Here is a 19685-nt window from a genome sequence, read left to right on the forward strand (position 1 = left end):
CTCTTCTGCTCATCAAAGCTGCATTTGTTTGATCAAAAATGCATTAATATTGTAAAATATTATTACTATTTGAAACAGCTGTTTTCTGTGTGAGTTTGTTAAACTGTAATTTATTTCTGTGATGCGCAGCTGTATTTTCAGCATCATTACTCCAGTCTTCAGTGTCACATGATCTTCAGAAATCATTCTAATATGCTGATCTGCTGCTCAAGAAACATTTCTGATTATTTTCAATGTTGGAAACAGTTGTGCTGCACTATATTTATTTGTGGAAACCGTGATGCATTTTATTTTTCAGAACTCACAGATGACAAGAACATTCAAAAGAACATCATTTATTTGAAACAGAAATCTGTAACATTGTAAATGTCTTTACTGCCACTTTTGATCAATTTAATGCATCCTTAATGAATAAAAGTATTGTTTTCTTTCCAAAAAACAAACATACTGACTCCACACCTTTGAACAGCACTGTGCATGATCCAGTAATTGGAGATATTTCCACATTTTCTTTATTGACTCTGAGGAACATCTGTGGAGTGGCTTTAAATACATGAAATGTGTGAAATGGCATGGACTCCTGTACACTGAAAGCAGCATGAACCTAATTATTAATAAATGAAGGGCTTCCTGTGGTCAGAGAATATTTCTGGACGTACACTGATGATGCTGGAGCAGTGGGCTTCTGCTCATGGGTTCATCATTTTCATCCAGCGGGGTGTTGTGTGCTTGAATAATTCATCTAACGGCTCTTAATGAGTCCAGATCCTCAGCAGTTCATTCTGCTCTACATGAGCCTGCAGAGTTTTCCCAGGAGCAGCTGGATCTGAACAGGAGAGGGTTTTAACACACACACACACGCTTTTAGTGCATGCTTTAGATTTATTGTGCTGTTTGTCTGAGAAAGACATGACAGTAACTGGTTACATTCTATCTAAATTTAGAATGTTTTCAACTGTTAAGCATTTTCAAATATGTAAAGCTCACTTGAATTAAGATTATAATCATTTCATTTTTAAAGCACAGTCACCACAAAATCAGACTAACTTTGAGATCATTCTCAGATTTAAAACCATACTCTCTTAAAAATAAAAGGGCTTGATGATGTCATAGAACCTTTTTTGTCTTAATGGTTCCATTTAGAAACTGTAACATCTGAAGAACCTTTCTGTTTCACAAAAGCTACTTTGTGGCGAAAGAAGGTTCTTCAGATTATAAAAAGATAAGAAAGAGGTGATTCTTTAAAGAACCTTTGACTGAATGCTTCATCTGTGAAGAACACTTTAAGCACCTTTATTTTTAAGAGTGTAACAAGAAATAGTTTAGTAAATAGTTTATGATGCTGTTTTTGAAATCAAATCTTTGCGTAGTTATGACAGGAAACATTGGCATCTAGTATTGCCTTGGGGAAAAAAAAGTTAATCTTAAAAAAAAAAGTATATACATAAACCCAAAGAAATAAAACAGTTATCATTAACATGTGTCCCAAACTCCTGAAACACTGCTGTTTCATATTTTAGATCAGTCAATGCAATTTATGAAAGAAATCAGTTAAATCTGTGTGTGTGTGTGTGTGTGTGTGTGTGTTTGTGACATATCAGGACACAACTTTGTATAATGACATGGGTATGGCACAGGTATTCAAGGAGAGGGTGACTTATGAGGACATAACCCATGTCCCATTTTTCAAAACGCTTATAAACCATACAGTATTAGTTTTTTTGAGAAAGTAAAAATGCACAAAGTTTCCTGTAAGGGGTAGGGTTGTGTGTGTGTGTGTGTGTGTGTGTGTGTGTGTGTGTGTGTGGTGTGTGTGTGTGTGTGTGGTGTGTGTGTGTGTGTGTGTGTGTGTGTGTGTGTTTGTGTGTGTGTGTGTGAAAAAGATGTAACCCCCTTTGTAATTGTTAATATTTTCACAAGTAACTTTAATTTAATTACACATTTTTCCCTGTAACTGTAACTGATTATAATTAGCACATGTAAGTTCCTTCCCAGCCCTGATGATAATGAATCTCTCAGACGCTCTTTTCTTTCCTGTTTACTCTCCATCTGAGATTTCTGACGTGATTCTGTGTGGTTTCAGAAATGGATCTCACAGAACATGTTTTGAATGAGCAGGAGTACAGTCTTTAGCAGATGTGTGTCTGAGTACTGTGCTGTTTGATGAGAATAGCACATGTGTCTAGAGTACAGCTCCTCATGATCGTTTGGATCCGCTCTGCTCCCACAGTCCTGTGCGGCTCAGTGATGTTTGGACGCTGTGTTGTTATTGTGTGTAGAAATGCAACTGGCACAGAGATCCAGGCTAATATGTGCTGTGTTAGTACATCTTATTGGTTTGGACAGAAGCCTGTGTGATATTTAGGATGTTGTTGTTGTTGTTTTTCACATCTATAGTTCATTTGAGCAATCCCAGCAGAAAAAATAAACAAATAAACACCAACTGTTCTTGGACGCCCATAAAAGCACCCACAACTGAACCGTACTCATTGTGTTTTGGGGTTTGACTGAGTTCACTTTTAAGTGCACTTACAGGTCACTTGGCTGGATCCCTTTTTAGGGTAGTTCAGCTGAGTTTGGGTTATCTCAAGTGTACTATATGTGAAAACAATCTTACAGCATTTATTTTGTAAATATAAGCAAATTTTGATCTTGACGGCTGCAACACACTCCAAAAAAGTTGGGACAGATGCAAAATAAAAGTGAAAAGGTTCTAGAATATCCAAATCAATGTGTTTTAAACTCATAATAGGTGAGGGCAATGTGATTGGCTGTATCTCCATCATTTGAATTAAGATTGTAATCATTTCATTTTAAAGCACAGCCGCCACAAAAACAGACTTAGGCATAAAAATACAGATTTAAATTCATATCCAGATAGTTTAATAGCTATGATGCTGTTTCTGAAAACAAATCGTTGCACGGCTAAAGGAAACACTGGTATCTAACAAAATAATAATCTTAAACCTAAAAAATAAAGCATATGCATAAACCCAAATGGGAAATAAACAATCATTACAATAAAACGTGTCTTATTCTGTATCCTAATTTCCTGAAACACTGGTGTCTTATATTTTAGAGCAGCAGTCACTGCGATTAATGAAAGAAGTCAATTAAATCTGTATGTGGGTGTTCCAGATGCCACCCCCTTTGTAATCGTTAACATTTTCATAAGAAACTGTAATTTAATGACACTTGTTTTTTTTCTCAGTAACTGTCACTGATTAAAATTACGTTTATTTTGTAATTAAATTGCATAATTCCATTGCATGTAACTAGTTACTCCCTAACACTGAGAGATGATATGTGACCAGGAGCAATGGCTGTACATAAACAGTACACAGTAAGTAGTGTGCCGTACACAGTAAGCACAAGCTAGTGTTCCATGTGTGTATGCACACTCATGTGATCAGATCCTGATGGAGGAGGAGGATGCTCTGAATCACCTTCACTCAGTGGGGACCAATGACTTCGTGGCCCATTTAAGGACCAATCAGAAACCGCGCCGCGTCCCCTTTAAGAGCAGCTGCATTGCCTGGAGAATAGATGCGCGCGCGTCATGTATCCGTCTCTATCCTGCTCGCTTACGGATCATACAGCGATGCGATGCGCTGGACTCCTCCACAAAGCTCTGTCGATGGATCTGGAGTAACAGCACCGGCATCAGATGCAGTGACGCCTTTATCTGAGGTGAGAACCACCGCGTCGGAACGCGTCCTGAATGAACGGCCCTTGGCTCTCATTCATTATGCGCAGCGTTACCTGCGTGTGTGCGCTCGCGAGTGTTTATTTGTGCTTGAAGCTCGTTCAGATGCAGGCACATGCGCGGTGACAGATGAGTGGAGGGGAGCACGGGCCACAGTCGCTGGTTCTGGAGATGCTGCCTCACTGTTGGTCATGTGCACTGTGTTTTGTGTCGATGCAGACGTGTGTGTGTGTGTGTGTGTGTGTTATTGATTCAGGCCTCGTGCACTGTCTTCATTCACAGGAATTCACAGCATCATGTATCATCCACCCAATAACAGAGAACCTGAAATTATCAAATGATACACGCATGTGTGCAGAGATGCATAAACACACTGCAGCTTACTGTATACACACACACACACACACACACACACACACACACACACACACACACACACACACACACACACACACACACACACACTTATGGAGATTCTGGGGGTTTGAGGGGCCCTAGACAAGGACATGAGAATGGACCCTACCAGTGTAAACATTAAAATCCAGAAAACCACTGGAAACCATATCCACTTTCTCCAGCAGCAAGATTTTAGGTTTACAATGGAAATGTGTAAATGACCAGCTGTAACTGGTTACTTTCTCCCACCATTTAAGCTAAATCTCTTCTTAGTTTTTGCAGTTCTCTTAAAAAATAGTGTTAAAAATAAACAATTAATGCCATAGTCTCTCAAATACTATTAGAACATAGAATGGCATTTGTTAGAATGATACAAGAATTAAAAAAATATAGGTAAAATTGGTATTTATGTAAATTCCCCCATAACTATGCGTAAATGTTTATTTAGAGCCACAAAATCAGTGTAAACTAATTGGGGCAGAACTACAGTATGTGTAAGACAAAACATCACGCAAATATATTATTGGAGAAATGTTAGTTTGGTTAATTGCTCATATTTTCACTCTCTTTTACATTTTTGTGTGTCCTCATGTTATTGTAAAAATGCTTTGTAAGTTAAACAGTTAACACTTAAATATCCATAAAGTCAGCTTTACCATCTGTTATTTTCAGATATAAGTGTGTGTGTGTGTGTGTGTGTGTGTGTGTGTATACTGTACATTATCTGTAACTCAGCTAATATCAGTGACTGTGGGAAAGACCTGAATACAGTACCAGTCCGCTGCACAGATCAGGAGAAACTAGTGCATTGGTTGAAGTGCTCATCTGTGTTCTCTGGGCAGTAATTAGAGTGTTTAAAGTCTAGTGGAGATGGAAGAGGTGTGTCTCACGGTGAGGAGGATGCTTTGAGTGGCCACACAGTCTTTAAAGATCACATTTGGAGAAGTGCAAATGCTGGTTGTGTCCAAGGACACAGAAACGTCTCTAAAACAACGATCAGCCACATAAATAACCACAAAGCCTTTGATGTCCTCGAACAGCAAACCTCTCTCAGGAAGCTTCCGCTGGGCTGTGGCCGGATCTTCCAGCAACGATCACAAGCACACCTACAAATCAACAAAACGCTTCTCTGAGCGCACAACGAGGGTTTTGGCTCCATAGAGACCCTGTGGGATGAGCTGAAGAAGACCACAAACGTAGTCCTGCGAATCTGAACGATCCGGAGAGATTCTGTTTGAAGGGATGCTCTCAGATCACTTGCCATTCGTTTATCAACCTCTCTACACATTATACAAGAAGACTCCGAGCATGCTATCTGGGCAAAGGGAGCTTGCACAAAATATTAAATGCAACATTATTTTTCTTTCAGTTGTTTTACTTTAATTACAGTTTAGATTTGTGTAAATATTTTGAATGAAAGACAAAAAAACATTTTTCCATGGCCTGTTTTGCAAGTATTTTTCAAGGGTGCCAATATTTGTGGAGGCCATTGAATTGTACTGTATCAGTCTAAAACACTGATCTTGTGTAATATACTTGTCTTAAAGTGTGTGTGTGCGTGTGTGTGTGTGTGTGTGTGTGTGTGTGTGTGTGTGTGTATGGGTAGTTGACAAATGGGCAGTTAAAAAATTATTATTTTATAAAAGACAATTTTTAGAAGAAGAAATGCATATATTTATGTAGTGAGAAAATATAAAGTGTCACTAACTTCGTCAATTCTTTCCTTGCTTTTATTTATTATTATTATTATTATTATTATTAATAATAATTTTTACTGAACTATACCATATATTTGTAAATGGTGTTACATAGCAGAAATTAAGAAAAAAAAATATATATATATTTCTTAATAATATATAAATGGCATTAGAGAGATTTATCTTAATTATAAGACACTTTTCATATAGTGTTATTTATTTAATATGAAATTATAATTAACATAATTTTTCCCCATGACTTGTTTGGATAATTTCAAGACAAACTTTGCTGTTATCTGTTTAATGAGTGAGTGATTATTATATCGCTCCTTTTTGCAATACTCGACCGTTTTTTTTTTTTTTTTTTTTTTAGGAGATCTATTTTAATTTTATTAAGGTATTTTGAGATAATAAATCTGTGGTTCTTTTATGTGTGTCACACCATAGGACACTGTCACACTAAAGAATGGAAATGGTAGTTATTAAAGTATTCCTATGTAATTTTGAACATGTCAAAGGAGAAAGAAAGTTTAATTTTGATGCAAACAATTTCAACATGTTTTTGAAACAAAACAAAAACAAAATCCAGTCTCTTAGTCACTCAGTATGTTACTGAAACTCTTCTAGCCCCTCGCTGCATGTGTGGCAGAGCTAAATATGACGGATATTCAAACTATATTCAGTAAGATGTGAATGGATTTGTAAAACTATATGGCTACTCTTTTTAAGGCATCGTTTTGATTCTGTTTTCTCTCAGCATCGTTATCCTGACTTCTGGTGGATCCCTGGTCATTTTCTCTCTATATTTCCGTGTCCTTTCTTTTCAACTAATTGCTCTCCCTCAATTCTTTCTGTTAAAAAAAAAGGATCACATGATCATGAGTGGAGTCTTTCAACTAATCAAAGTTTTCTCTGGAATTGGCCGATTTAAACCAGGATCTGGAGTCACACCAGAGGACGTGGGTTTCAGATACAAAATGTATCAAGTTCCTATGCTTTCAGACATGTATGGATGAAAAACTATTGCTGTTTACTAAAATAGATACTTGTACAATTATTGCCGGAGGTATTTATTAAAATTTTCATGCTTTTCTTTTTAATTTATAAAAGTTGTGATCTATTGAACCGTGTATGGGACAGTCACACACCGCAGGACACTTTTGAGATTTGGCTCAAAAATGTAAAAAATTATGTATAATAACACTGCAGCTTTTATAACAACATATATTTTTTTTTTTGTTATTTAGATTACATACCCCTTGCAGAATATGCAAATATTAAATAATTAACCAAATAAGAGGGATCATGAAAATTGCGTGTTAGCTTATTCAGGACAGTTCTAAATAAAAATATTTCACACAACCGATGTTTATATATACTTCACAAGAATGAATCTTGAATCTTGAATCTTGAATCTGTTTTTATATTTTGTGATAGTTGTTCATGAGTCTCTTGTTAGTCCTGAGCAGAAAAATCCTCCAGCTCGTGCACATTCTTTGCTTTTCCAGCATCTTCTGCATATTTGAACCATTTCCAGCAGTAACTATGATTTTGAGATCCATATTTTACCACTGAGGACAACTGAGGGACTCATGCATTGCAAAGAACTATTACAAGAGGAAAACATTTACTGATGCTCATGAAGGCAAAACAATGCATTAAGAGCTGGTATGGGGGGGTTTGGGTGATTTTGTTGTGTAATTTTTTTTTATTTTTGTTTGTGTATATGGTGGTTTTTTTGTTTTTTATGTTTTTATTATTTTGTTTTAAAATAATATTTTATTTTCATTTGGTAATGATAAGTACAATTTACCCTGATCATGCAATTTAAAAAGTTCACACACACATGCATGTATGTATTTTTAGAAAAATATGTTTATATATATATATATATATATAATATATAAACATATTTTTCTAAAAATATATACATGCATGTGTGTGCAAAAATATATACATGCATGTGTAAACTTTTTAAATATATATATGAATATGAAACTAAAGATGCAAATGCACATATCTGATTCATATATTGAAATAAATGAATGAGGTCTGAAACCGATCTGCGAATATTGGAATCCATGCGCTTTTTTTCTGCTTACATGTTTGTGTGTCATATCAGATCTGTGCCACATTGGAGGAAGAAATGGGTCTCTTGAACCATGTAATGTAAATGTGGCATTTTGCTTCACACTTTCTGATTTGCATACTGACCTTCCGCTCTCTCTGTGTCTGTGTGTCAGTGGTTTGCCAGGGCACTGGCATGGCCTTGTAATGAATGGCGACGGGGCTCCCAGCAGCCTGGAGCACTCTTCCTGCACGCTGCCCGACTGGAAGGAGTTCTGTGAGCTTCACGCTCGAGCTTCCGCCACCGATTTTGCCTACAAGTTCCGGCGATTCATCAGCGAGAACCCATGCTACGACTCGGCCGGTGCTGACGCCAGCTTCTCACAACACTTCGCTCAACACTTCTTGACCTGCTTCTCTGCCGCCCTTGACCAAGGTCCCAGCTCTCCGGGAGACTCCTCCGCTCCGAAGTACAGCATTGTGCCCTTCGTGGGCATACAGAGCTGCACGCTGCCCCTCAGCCACAACCTCTACCATCGGCGCAAAGACGTGGGGGCCTCGAGCGAATCGCTGGATAGCATGGACAGCGGAGGGGGCGGAGCCAGCGGACAGGAACAGCAGACCCCCACCCGTAAGATGCCAACCGTGAGCCAATCCAGGAGTTCGGAGGATGTGTCATTGGGGCGACGCAAGGCTCGATTCAAGAAGGGCTTTTCCCTCCGCAACATGAGTCTGAGCGTGGTGGACGGGGTGAAGGAGATCTGGCACCGCAGGGCTTCTCCAGAACCAGACCCCTCGGGGAGCTCCAGGAGGACCAATGGAGCCGAGTCCGTGGGGTCCGAACACTGGAGCCAGAAGCTGCGGCTGCCGCGGGGCTCCCAGGGCCATAAAGTGGAGCTGCTGGAGATCCAGAGGGAGGGTGCGCTCCGATACATGGTGGCTGATGACACTAACTGTGTGGGGGCGGCGCAGTGGCAGAAATGCAGGTTGCTGTTGAGGAAGACCGCTGCACAAGTGGACGCAGGAGAGAAGTTCCAGCTTGAGTTCTACGTTCCACCAAAGGTAGAGGAGCACTCTGATAAAACTCTTGCTAGTATGTGGGTTTGTGGGTTGGGGAAGAAAAACATCAGTGCACATACACCATAGTTTGGTCTATTACCCGGACTGTGCCCATTATTGGAGATACTCGGATGTAAACAACAGCACAGTTAATGTACTACTGCAGACGCTGTTCTAATAATTTACTATGTCTGAACCACAGAAAAAACACGTGGAAGCTGCTCAATCATACAGAGAGGGACTTAGTATGCAGGAAAGGATGCAATATTTTGACAATCTAAAGTTTAAAGTAGGAATGCAGGATATTGGATTTTTGCCGATATCCGATATGCCGATAATTTTCAACTCATTTTGGTCGATAACATTTTTTGGTTAGTTTTTAACAAGAACTTATTTGTTAGAATGAATTTAAAAAAAAATAAAGTTATTCTATAATGACCAGTACATTGAAGATGTGAAAATAACTATAAATAAACTATATATATATATATATATATATATATATATATATATATATCTATATATATATATATATATATATATATCTATTATATATATATATTAATCACTGCCTTTTTAAAATCAGAAATATGCAGTGGTAACCTTAACATTTTATTTAATGATTGAACATTTTTAAATGGTCTAAAGCAAAAGAGTTGTAAAAATTCTTTATATCTATTAGAGTGTGTAATGGATTAATAACAATATGAATTATATAATAATTATATAAATCATATAAAATAAGTCATTAAAGCCAGACATTTTGTGTGTGTTTTTGTTTTGTTTTAGTATTAGTATTAGTGACGTTTAATTTGGAGCAAGAGGAACTGGGTGTAAGAATCCACCCGCCAGCTCAAAAAGCAGAATCCAGCGGCCTGGTCGAAGGATTAATGCATATTCGGTCTTTCCAGAGACTCTGGCACACTGCATGGGGGTTTTTCTGACTACAGATTCCCAAAGTAATGTTTGTCACTTCCCTTATATACCCAGACCAGAAACAAAGAAATCTTCAAATAAGTTGTGAAAACATGAAGAACTTTTGGTTTGTTAGGTTCTCGTGGTCCCAGGGTCACACCTGGCTTGGAGATAGATAGATAGATAGATAGATAGATAGATAGATAGATAGATAGATAGATTCTATAAAAGCTTTCAATATTTCTTAGAATACAAGTGACTACTGTGAAATTGAGACCATTTTACCAATCGCACAGAGACCTTTAAAATAATACCAAAAGTTCTTTGTTTTTACAAGAACTTGTTTTATGTTTATTTCTTTGTTGCTGGTCTGGGTATATAAGGGAAGTGACAAACATTACTTTGGGAATCTGTAGTCAGAAAAAAACCCCATGCAGTGTGCCAGAGTCTCTGGAAAGACCGAATACGCATTAAACCTTCGACAAGGCTGCTGGATTCTGCTTTTTGGGCTGGCGGGTGGATTCTTACATGGGGGAGTGACTTTATGTGTCAGACATGTGTCACTTTGCTCACATCTGATTGGTCCAACTTCAGTTTGAGATCTCAAACTCAGAACATAGCCTACTTCGGAGCAGGTTAGCCGCGGAGTGTAAGTTATTATGGCAATGAACGCCGCAAAAAAGCCAAGCCACTTACATGGTACCTAAAACCCAGGATTGGTGCAAACTAAAGTGAAACTTACCTGGCTTGCCAGTTACTCCGGCCTCATGGTACAGGCCCCAGGAGCAGGGTTAAAGCCCTCTGTTTTGTAGGATAGAGCTTTCTCTACTGCATTGGAGTATTGGGCATCTTAGGCTTTTTTGTCAAATAGTGTTTCTTTTTGATTTGGTGTCCCTCTGGATTCAAACCCTGCTCTTCTATACCTGGAGTCTATGGGGTGTGCAATATTTGCCGTCTATGATAATATCGTAATTGTTGTTTTAACAATGTGTGAGCTGACATTATTGCTTATGCATCCAAAAGCATTCACTGCATGATTAAGCCTAATTCGAATGCAGGTTAAATGGCAATATAATTCAAGTTATATTAGCGAAGTAGGTTTTTGTTTTATTCAGTTTTATTATAGTTATAAGATATGAAAGAGTTTAGTAGATCATTTAATGGAGGCGAGCGTGGTGTTTTGATTATTATCATGTGGTGTTGTTTGTTGATGTTGTGTTGTTTTTTTTATAATGTTGTTCAGAATAATAAGTTGTTGATGTGCTGTGTTTTATGTTTGGAAAATGAAAGCTGGTTGTCTGTCTGGATGCGACGGTACGGCAGTGTCACAAGCAGGTGGTGAGCAGGACGAGTGCAGTCCTTCATGATGTAACTGCGTGTTTGGTAAACGTGCTGTAAAGCCAGGACTGTATTTCTAGTGATGAGCTCAGCTGTTCTCACCACTTCCTGAAGAGCTTTGCAGCTGCCGTACCATACAGCGATGAAGCCCGTGATGCATGGGTGTGGGAGACTTCCCTAGTTCTCAAATCGTGTTCACTTTCTGTATTCAGATTTACTGCATTGACGATAGATGCACAAGCCATCAAGGTTTGTGTGTGCATTTTTTTGCATAAAGCAATCAGATTGAGACTCAAAAACCATATGAAGTATGTTAAAGGTGCATTAAGCAATTTCTAGAAAACGCTGCTGATATTTGAAATCATCAAAACAAACACGTCCCTACCAAAAAAGTATCAGATCTTGATGCATCCACCTGTTTTTTCCTATAGAGCGAGCGCAGCCATTTGTAAATGTAATGTGTCTGGCTTCCGGTGTCATCCGCTTCCTGCTATTTTTAGCTATATAAAATGGCACGTTTTGCTGCTTGATATTGCAAACTGGTGTGTCTTGTCATATTATTTGAATGTGATATCTTAATCATGAACACACTGGTTTGTAGTGCAAACCGTTTACTGTTATTCTTCTCATTATTTCCCTGCAGCGGCTAATAAACCGGCAGTCTCGCACATTAGGTCATCTGACTGACCATCCACAAGTGTTTGGTGTGGTGGTTTTCTGAAATATGTTTTTGTTTTTGTTTTGGATTGTTGTTTTTAAATGTTTTTGTTTTTTTCAAATCTAGTGAGCAGTTTTTCTTTAATAGCCTGATGGACTGATAAACTGATAAAAAAAACCCTGCTGTGCGCTCGGTAATGTTAGCAAAAGTGCTTTTGCAGTATGCCTGTCAGCGAACAGAACAGATGCGATATTTGTCTGTCAGCTTTTATTATCTGAAGTTGGTGTTTGATTGAGGATGTGGTTGATGAATAATTATTTGAGTTCATTTTTCCTCCCGTTGAGTTGATCTAGTCTGTTAGCTATCACACACGAGGTGATTTCACGAGTGAACAGATGAACCAGACGTATGTTAGTAGTAATGTTTTCCTCATTTAAAATGTGGCCTCTTTAAATCCTATTCCACATTTTGGTTTTGTTCAGAAGGCTTCAGGGAGATTTCAGGAAGCGGATCTCAGAGCAATTTTAGTCCCTCAAGACAGTACTAATAACTTCCTTTTCCTGAACAAACTAAAGACAGGGTAAAAATAGAGGCTGAGTGAATGCGAATCCATGCTAACTTCAGCATAAACAGACGTATCGTGTCTGTGTTTGAGCTGAGTCAAGCTCCTGTCTGTCTTCATGTATCCTCAGAAACTAATAAAGCATGTTGTAATGACTGTAAGTGAGATCCCTGGACAAATAATGCAGTCAAAATCACGTGAGAGACAGAAGCTGAAGCAGAGAGTTCGGCGTCATGAATCTGATGAGGTCTGTGTCTTCACGCAGTAACGCTTCAGTCATCAGTTTCACTGTGATGTTTCCAGAACAACATCCTCTTTCCTAACAAATGAGACCATAATTGATAAAACCAGAAGCTGAGCAGATGGAAAGACAGTTTTGGAAATAATGAATGTAAATGTGACCCTGGAGCACAAAACCAGTCATAAGGGTCAATTTTATAAAACTGAGATGTATACATCATCTGAAAGCTGAATAAATAATCTCTCCATTGGTGTATGGTTTGTTAGGAGGACAATATTTGTCTGAGATACAACTATTTGAAAATCTGGAATCTGAGGGAGCAAAAAAATCTAAATATTGAGAAAATCATCTTTAAAGTTCTTAGCAATTCTGGATTTAGTCTGCCTCAGTTGGTTCTGTTTCTTCATGATATTTCCTACTGACATGCTACAACAATATTACAAACATATTACATGCTGTGTGTGTATTTGAATGGCATTGATTTGTGTTTGTAGACATCTAAACCCAAAGTGAGCATCCCTCTGTCTGCTATCGTGGAGGTGAGGACCACCATGCCTCTAGAGATGCCTGACAAAGACAACACATTCGTGCTCAAGGTACTCTAGATAGTCCTCCATCTCATATGCTCATGTGCATGTCATGTATGCCACTTTTCTTTGAAAAAGCATGCTGCCGTGTGGATCATAGACCAATGCTGTGTTGTGGATCGTAGGTAGAAAATGGTGCTGAATACATTTTGGAGACCATCGACTCTCTGCAGAAGAACTCGTGGGTCGCTGACATCCAGGACTGCATTGACCCCGGGTGAGACAGAGGATTATTAGTGTCCTGAAACACCGTCACTTAATAGTACATCAAAATCAAGAGACACAATCACAGATTTAAACAAGATACGCACTATTAGTGTCTATACACTGGTCATAACTGTTTTGAGTCATTTAATTATCCCTTAGCTTACTGCTAGTTGCCTTGTTGTCAAGTCAAATCAAATTTATTTACACATGATTTCAAAGCAGCTTTACAGAAAGTCATACTGTTATGTCTATAGCAATGCAAAAATAGAATTTCTTGCTTAGTATTTTGACTTGTTGTCCATTACTTACATCTAAACATTCTTAAATCATGATGCATTTACCTGAGAAGCAAAATAACACGATAGTAAGACTTGTTTAAAAAAAAAAAAAATCTTGAAATCAAGTTTTTTTTTTTTTTTTTTTTTTTGTTTAGAAACCAAGAATTATATAACATCCTAAAACTACCAAAGTTTGTGATAAGTTTAATCGCAGCATATAACCATTGCAGTTACTAGTGTTCACCGTCTGTTTGATTACATCATTAACTAACTGCATGAATTTTACTGTACATTTCTGCCATATGTACATTAACTAGTCACCACTGATATATACACGGATGAAATATAATGTAGAAACTTTAAAATAGAAACTTAAATTTTCTGTAAAGCTGCTTTGCAACAATTTGTATCCTGAAAAGCGCTATACAAATAAACTTGAATTGATTTGCAAAGCTTGGGAAAACACCGGGAGAAAATGAGGAGGTTTAGACCAGATGTAGATAGAGAGTGAACCAGTGTAATAGCATCAGTTTAAACCCTTTTGTTTACTGATCGAAACTGTTGTCTGATGTAAACACAGTAAAAAGCAACAATGGAATTTAAGCACGAAGTCAATCAGAAACTCTGTATTCCAGGACATCAGATAAATGTTTAAAAAGATGAAACACTTAAAAGAAGACTGATTTTTGTGCAATGATGTAGTTGCTAAAGAATGTCTCTCTGTGTGACAGGGACAGCGGGGATGACATCGAGCTGGCGTCGTGCGCTCACAGCCAGCCGCACAAGGACTTCTCGCTGGTGTCCTCCTGCAGCTGCGAGCGGCTGTGTGACGGTACTTCATCCTGCTCAGCCTCAGTCTGTAACAGAGCTCAGTAGATACCAGCCATCAGGCCTGACAGAAGCTGCTCAGATGAATTCTGTCTGTACTAGCACTGTCGAAATGGCTGGAAAACTAAATTTGAATTTTGTACTTAAATGTTATCAAGATTCAAATTATATTCAAATTTAAAATGCATAATTTCAGTCAGGAGGAAATAAAGCTTTTGGCTTCTCTCCTGAGGCTACAAGATTGCGCATCGAGCAAAATATTACTAAAGCACGTTTCTTCAAAGCAATAAAACAACACGACTGTCTTTGAAAAAAGTGCATAATGTTTATAAACCATATATAAATAATTAATTTGCTTAAACGGTTAGAAACAAAACTGCATCATGTATGTATGTATGTATAGTTTAATACAAAGGACCGAAAACCAATCACAAAGAGAACTTTCTTTATCTAAGAACATGAGATACAGTGGGACAGGGAAAAACCGCCATAAAGTCTCGAGACATGTTGAACTTTGAAGTTGAACTTGCGTTAATTTTACAAGGCTTTCTAAACATGCGGCTCTCTTGTGCGAGACGTAAGTGCAATGGTGATAGATGTCCCTCTAGAAAATGCCATAAATATGTGTTCTGTGTGCACGGCTTGGTTTCAGGTTTGACGTAAACAACATCTTCTCCGCATTGATGTTTTTTTTCCCCCAGTATTTAGAATGAATAACATAGCAGCGCTGCATCTAGTGGCTTCAGCTGGATTAGCTTTGAGAAGCATCTTGTGTCCACTGATAAGGGTTCCTGACGCACACCTATAATAATTCAACAAATATTCAAAGTTTTATTTATTTTTTTTGACAGCCCTAGTCTGCACATATGATGTGTTCCTCTTAAGCTGAAACAGGAAGAGTTGGGTTTATGTTGTGGATGTGTTGCTCAGGTTCACATCGGGAGTCCGAGCGGCTGAGCTGTGTTGCTGCTGATCAGTCGACTGCTGGCTGCTGTCAGGAGCCGCCCGTTACCCAGCACCCCTCACATGTCCCGCTAGAGCACTTCCTGCAGTCACCAGAGGCCCAGAACACTAACACACCATCAGGTACACACACCTTTACCACCACAGCGACACTTGACTCAAAGGGGTCATAAAGTGGCTCTGTTTTATTATTTTGTACTGCTCTCTGAGGGTCACTTATAATGTTATCAAGATTTTACATTAAAAAATCTTTTTTTTTTTTTTTTTTAAATAGGCGTGGAGAATTGTAGACTCAGAAGTAAACACTCCCACTGCTGTGATTGGCTAATAGTTGTGTATGCTTGACAGCCTACAATCCTGGATGCTGCTGTGATTTAGGTCAAAAACACATGAATACTCGATACATATCAAACCATCTGTAAGAAGAGACAGAGCAATAGTGACCACGTAATGGAAACAGTTTTTCACACTTGTGTTGCTACATTACTGTCGGACCCAGTATAGTCTCTCAATTCCCCAGTATTAAATCAGCACCGCTCGCTGTTCATATGAGAACCACCAGCAGGGTGTTAAAAGTAACACCGAAGCAGTTTTATAGTTAATTAGGTATTTAAGTGGTTAATTAAGTGATGATTGTTTGATTATTGAAGACAGTAACAATATATGATAACAAGCAGAATCACTGAATGAAAGAGAAACACAAGAACTACAACTGACTTCCAGCCACAGCCTTCGATGAACTCAACTGAAAAGACTTGAAATCTATCCTATTACAAACCAGACTGACTTTATTTCTCTCATTAGTCTTAAAACAGGTTTAGCTGTTTGTTTATAAAAAATGTTTGGTTACCATTATGGAGATTAGTGTTGAAATCAAAAGTGGTTGTATAATGTTAAGTTATTTTAATCTACAGTACCTTCATGCCACAGATCAGATATTTTAAACTTGCCATTTTAAACACATTTTGGGTGGGTGGGGGGGTGAGTAAAAGTTTGGCACATCCACAGACATCAAGAACCAGCGTACCACTTTCGGTTAGTGTTGGGGCTAGACTTCTTCTTGATGGTGTAAACCATGTCACCTGATCACTCTTGTTTATGGTTTCCTTTATAACAAATTATAAACAAACACTGTTATAAAGGCCACCAACTTAACATAAGAGCCAAACTAAATGAACACTAATCACCATAATGGTAACCAAACATTTTTAATTAAACAACAGATAAACCTGTTTTAAAACTAATGAGAGAAATAAAGTCAGTCTGGTTTGTAATAAGAGAGATTTCAAGTTGATTACAGTGTCATCTGTTCAAGAATGAAGTGAAACAAATATATACTATTTAAATACCAATAAAGTGGGTGTATATATGAATAGCTCATTCGAAGAAAAAAAATTAGCTGATTGCCGTGCAATATTCTCCACATATAGCGCGATCTGAACCCTAAACACTTTTTGTCAAAAAGTTATTATTACTTAATCAAAACAACCCAACTGCAGGTTGATTGATATTACTTGGAATGCGCAATAAAAAAAACAAGATTTCTAAAAAAAAAAATTTAATGGAGTTATCAGTTTTTGCAAATGAACTCTTCATATGCTTTTATCAGTGTTTTTTTGTTGTTGTTGTTGTTGATAAACGTGACTCAATATAACATTGCGACTACAGTAAAAAAGCTTTGTTGTAGGTGTGTCACTCTTTGACTCATAATTCATTTTTTATATATATATATTTAGAAAGATTCAATTTTGTTGAATCTACTGAACAGTGATTTGATTCAGAGATTCAATTTCACTTCATTCAAATTCAGCAGGATCCTTTAAGGGAAGCTTTTCATGTATGTTGAAGAGGATAAAAAAAAAAAAAAAAACACTTCACACTGTTACTACACCAAAAGTATTTCGAAAGAAAACACATGACCAGCTAGTTAGAGAGCAGTACGCACAATGAGCAACTAGAGAGGACAAATCTCCTCATGCAAATATTACAACATTAAAATAGCAGTCTGATTGCTTTTAGTTTTGGATTGCAAATAAGAGAGACAGAGAAGCATTATACCTCAGTTACTGAGTTCTTAAGTTAGGATATTTCCTGTGAATTCTGTTCTAGAATTACAGTATCATCGTGTTATGCTGAATAAGAAGTGTACATGATAAAACACTAATGTACTTTAACAGAGGCATAATAAAGCTTCTTTTTTTTCTCATGCAAGCCTAAAAATGTCTCTGTAACGTAGGGAATACCAGGACACACACACACTGCTCACATTGCTCCTGTCATTTAGGAAGCCCAGGTGAAACCCCAAGGGAAGTGGAAGGAGATGCCAGTTTGGCGGGTTACCCATGGTTCCACGGGACGCTGTCACGGGTGCGGGCGGCCCAGCTCGTTCTCGCCGGCGGCGCACGGAGTCACGGTCTGTTTGTGATCCGCCAGAGTGAGACGCGTCCCGGAGAATACGTCCTCACCTTCAACTTCCAGGGCAAAGCCAAGGTGAGCTGCGGCGTTCAGCGCTTGTGACCATAATGACATCTGAGCAGACATCTGTGATTCAAGACTTTAACCAGCTTCCTGTCAAAACAAAAACATATGGGAATATTACTTTCTGTTTAAATTGTGGTATTATGGTGGGTATTATGATGTAATATTTATAATTTTTTTTAATTGGTGGGATAGTTGCTTATTTTTTTTTTTCAGACATATGGGAATATACTGTTTGATCAAAAGCGTATAGTAATAGGCTGAAAACATCGGGGAATCAAAACCCCCAACCTTGCGCCGTGTTCACAGACAGAGATTACAACACTTTCTAAAGTCCCACATAACTCTGGAAATTGCATGACTTGAGCTTTTTTTAACCGAAAGAACCATCAGGATCGTACAGATAAGTTTAAATCGAAAAGAAAAGCAAGGGTCAGTGCTTTTTTTTTATGCAGACATAAATAAACTTAAAATGATAACAACCAAGGAGTGCTGTACTTTTCTGCGCTGATCTTCAGATACAAAGACACTTGTAACTCAGTAAACAAAAAAGAAGATATAATAATAATAAAAATTCTGTGATAAAGTAATCGACAAACGAAAACAACTCCGTTTTTTGAACTTCATTATCTTCTAATGCGACCACGCCCCCGCGCCTGGCTTGGCTTTTGAGATTCAACTTGGCCACTGAAGCGCGCGGCTTTGAAACAAGCAGCGAGACCTTCAAGTTTTATTATTTTACTGTTTTTTGCGATGAGGAATAAGACATAATTCACCCCATGTTTTTGATTTAAATTTGTGTCATGAAGCACTTTTTACGCAGAGATCATAAACATGATAACTCTTTTTATTTATTTATAGACTTGTAGTAGTTTTTCACATATAGTGTTTATGGGTTAGACTTTTTTCCAAAGACTTTTTCCAAAAATAGACATGGAAAGTGAAATTCTATGAAGTTTCAATAAAAAAAAAATACCATTAGCTTTTTTAACAATAAATGTAACTGACCAATCATTGCTGCTTTCAATTTTCCCCCCTAAAAAACAAAATTTCTTCTGATAATAATAATTAAATAAAATGAAAGTCTGATAATAACAATAATGTTTTTTTGTAGTAAATTGTTGCTGAAGGATTGTGTGACTGGATTCAAGAATGCAAAAAATTCAGCTTTGAAAGTCAGCTTTGATTGTTCCTATAAACTGTTTAATGCATCACAAGTGAATATTATGTTGTAGATAATTAAATAATTCTAAATAAACTACAAACAAAATATATAAATTTATTTGTGTTCCAAAGTATGAAAATCCATTTGCAGTGCATTATAGCTCATTATGCAGGCCTTTTTTTCATTATATTGACGCCTACGTCTTCCCATTGTTTTCTGTAAGTGAAAACAATGGATATTTAGAAAAAAAAAATATGTGTGTGTGTTGTCAAAATTCCTGTGAACCAATTTTCTGTATGTGTGCCTTTTTGTGTAACATTTTGAGACCACTGGACGCACAAACACCAGTCATAATGGGACAATTTTGTGAAACTGAGATTTCTACATCATCTGAAAAAAGCTGTTCAGGGCATGACCAAAACTTCTCCAGGCCCCAAAATAATCTCTCCATTAACCCCTGTTTATGGTTTGTTAGGAGGACAATATTTGTCTGAGATACAACTAATTTGAAAATCTTTAAAAGCAAATTCCTCAGTATCT

The 19685-nt window shown here is 37.6% G+C and overlaps 1 protein-coding gene across 1 annotated transcript in view; it reads left to right on the forward strand.

Moving 5' to 3' along the window:
• Positions 1-3515: 3515 nt before the first annotated feature.
• LOC109081654 (SH2B adapter protein 2-like) overlaps positions 3516-19685 on the forward strand; it is a 16489-nt gene continuing 319 nt past the window's right edge. The window contains exons 1-7 of the mRNA XM_042738991.1: positions 3516-3690; positions 8043-8928; positions 13134-13235; positions 13352-13443; positions 14443-14543; positions 15470-15625; positions 17787-17992. Coding sequence (XP_042594925.1) covers positions 8074-8928; positions 13134-13235; positions 13352-13443; positions 14443-14543; positions 15470-15625; positions 17787-17992 — 1512 coding nt within the window. The 5' untranslated portion in view covers positions 3516-3690; positions 8043-8073. The remainder of the gene's footprint in view (positions 3691-8042; positions 8929-13133; positions 13236-13351; positions 13444-14442; positions 14544-15469; positions 15626-17786; positions 17993-19685) is intronic.

This window comes from Cyprinus carpio, chromosome B15 (assembly GCF_018340385.1).
Source record: "Cyprinus carpio isolate SPL01 chromosome B15, ASM1834038v1, whole genome shotgun sequence".
Classification (NCBI taxonomy): domain Eukaryota; kingdom Metazoa; phylum Chordata; class Actinopteri; order Cypriniformes; family Cyprinidae; genus Cyprinus; species Cyprinus carpio.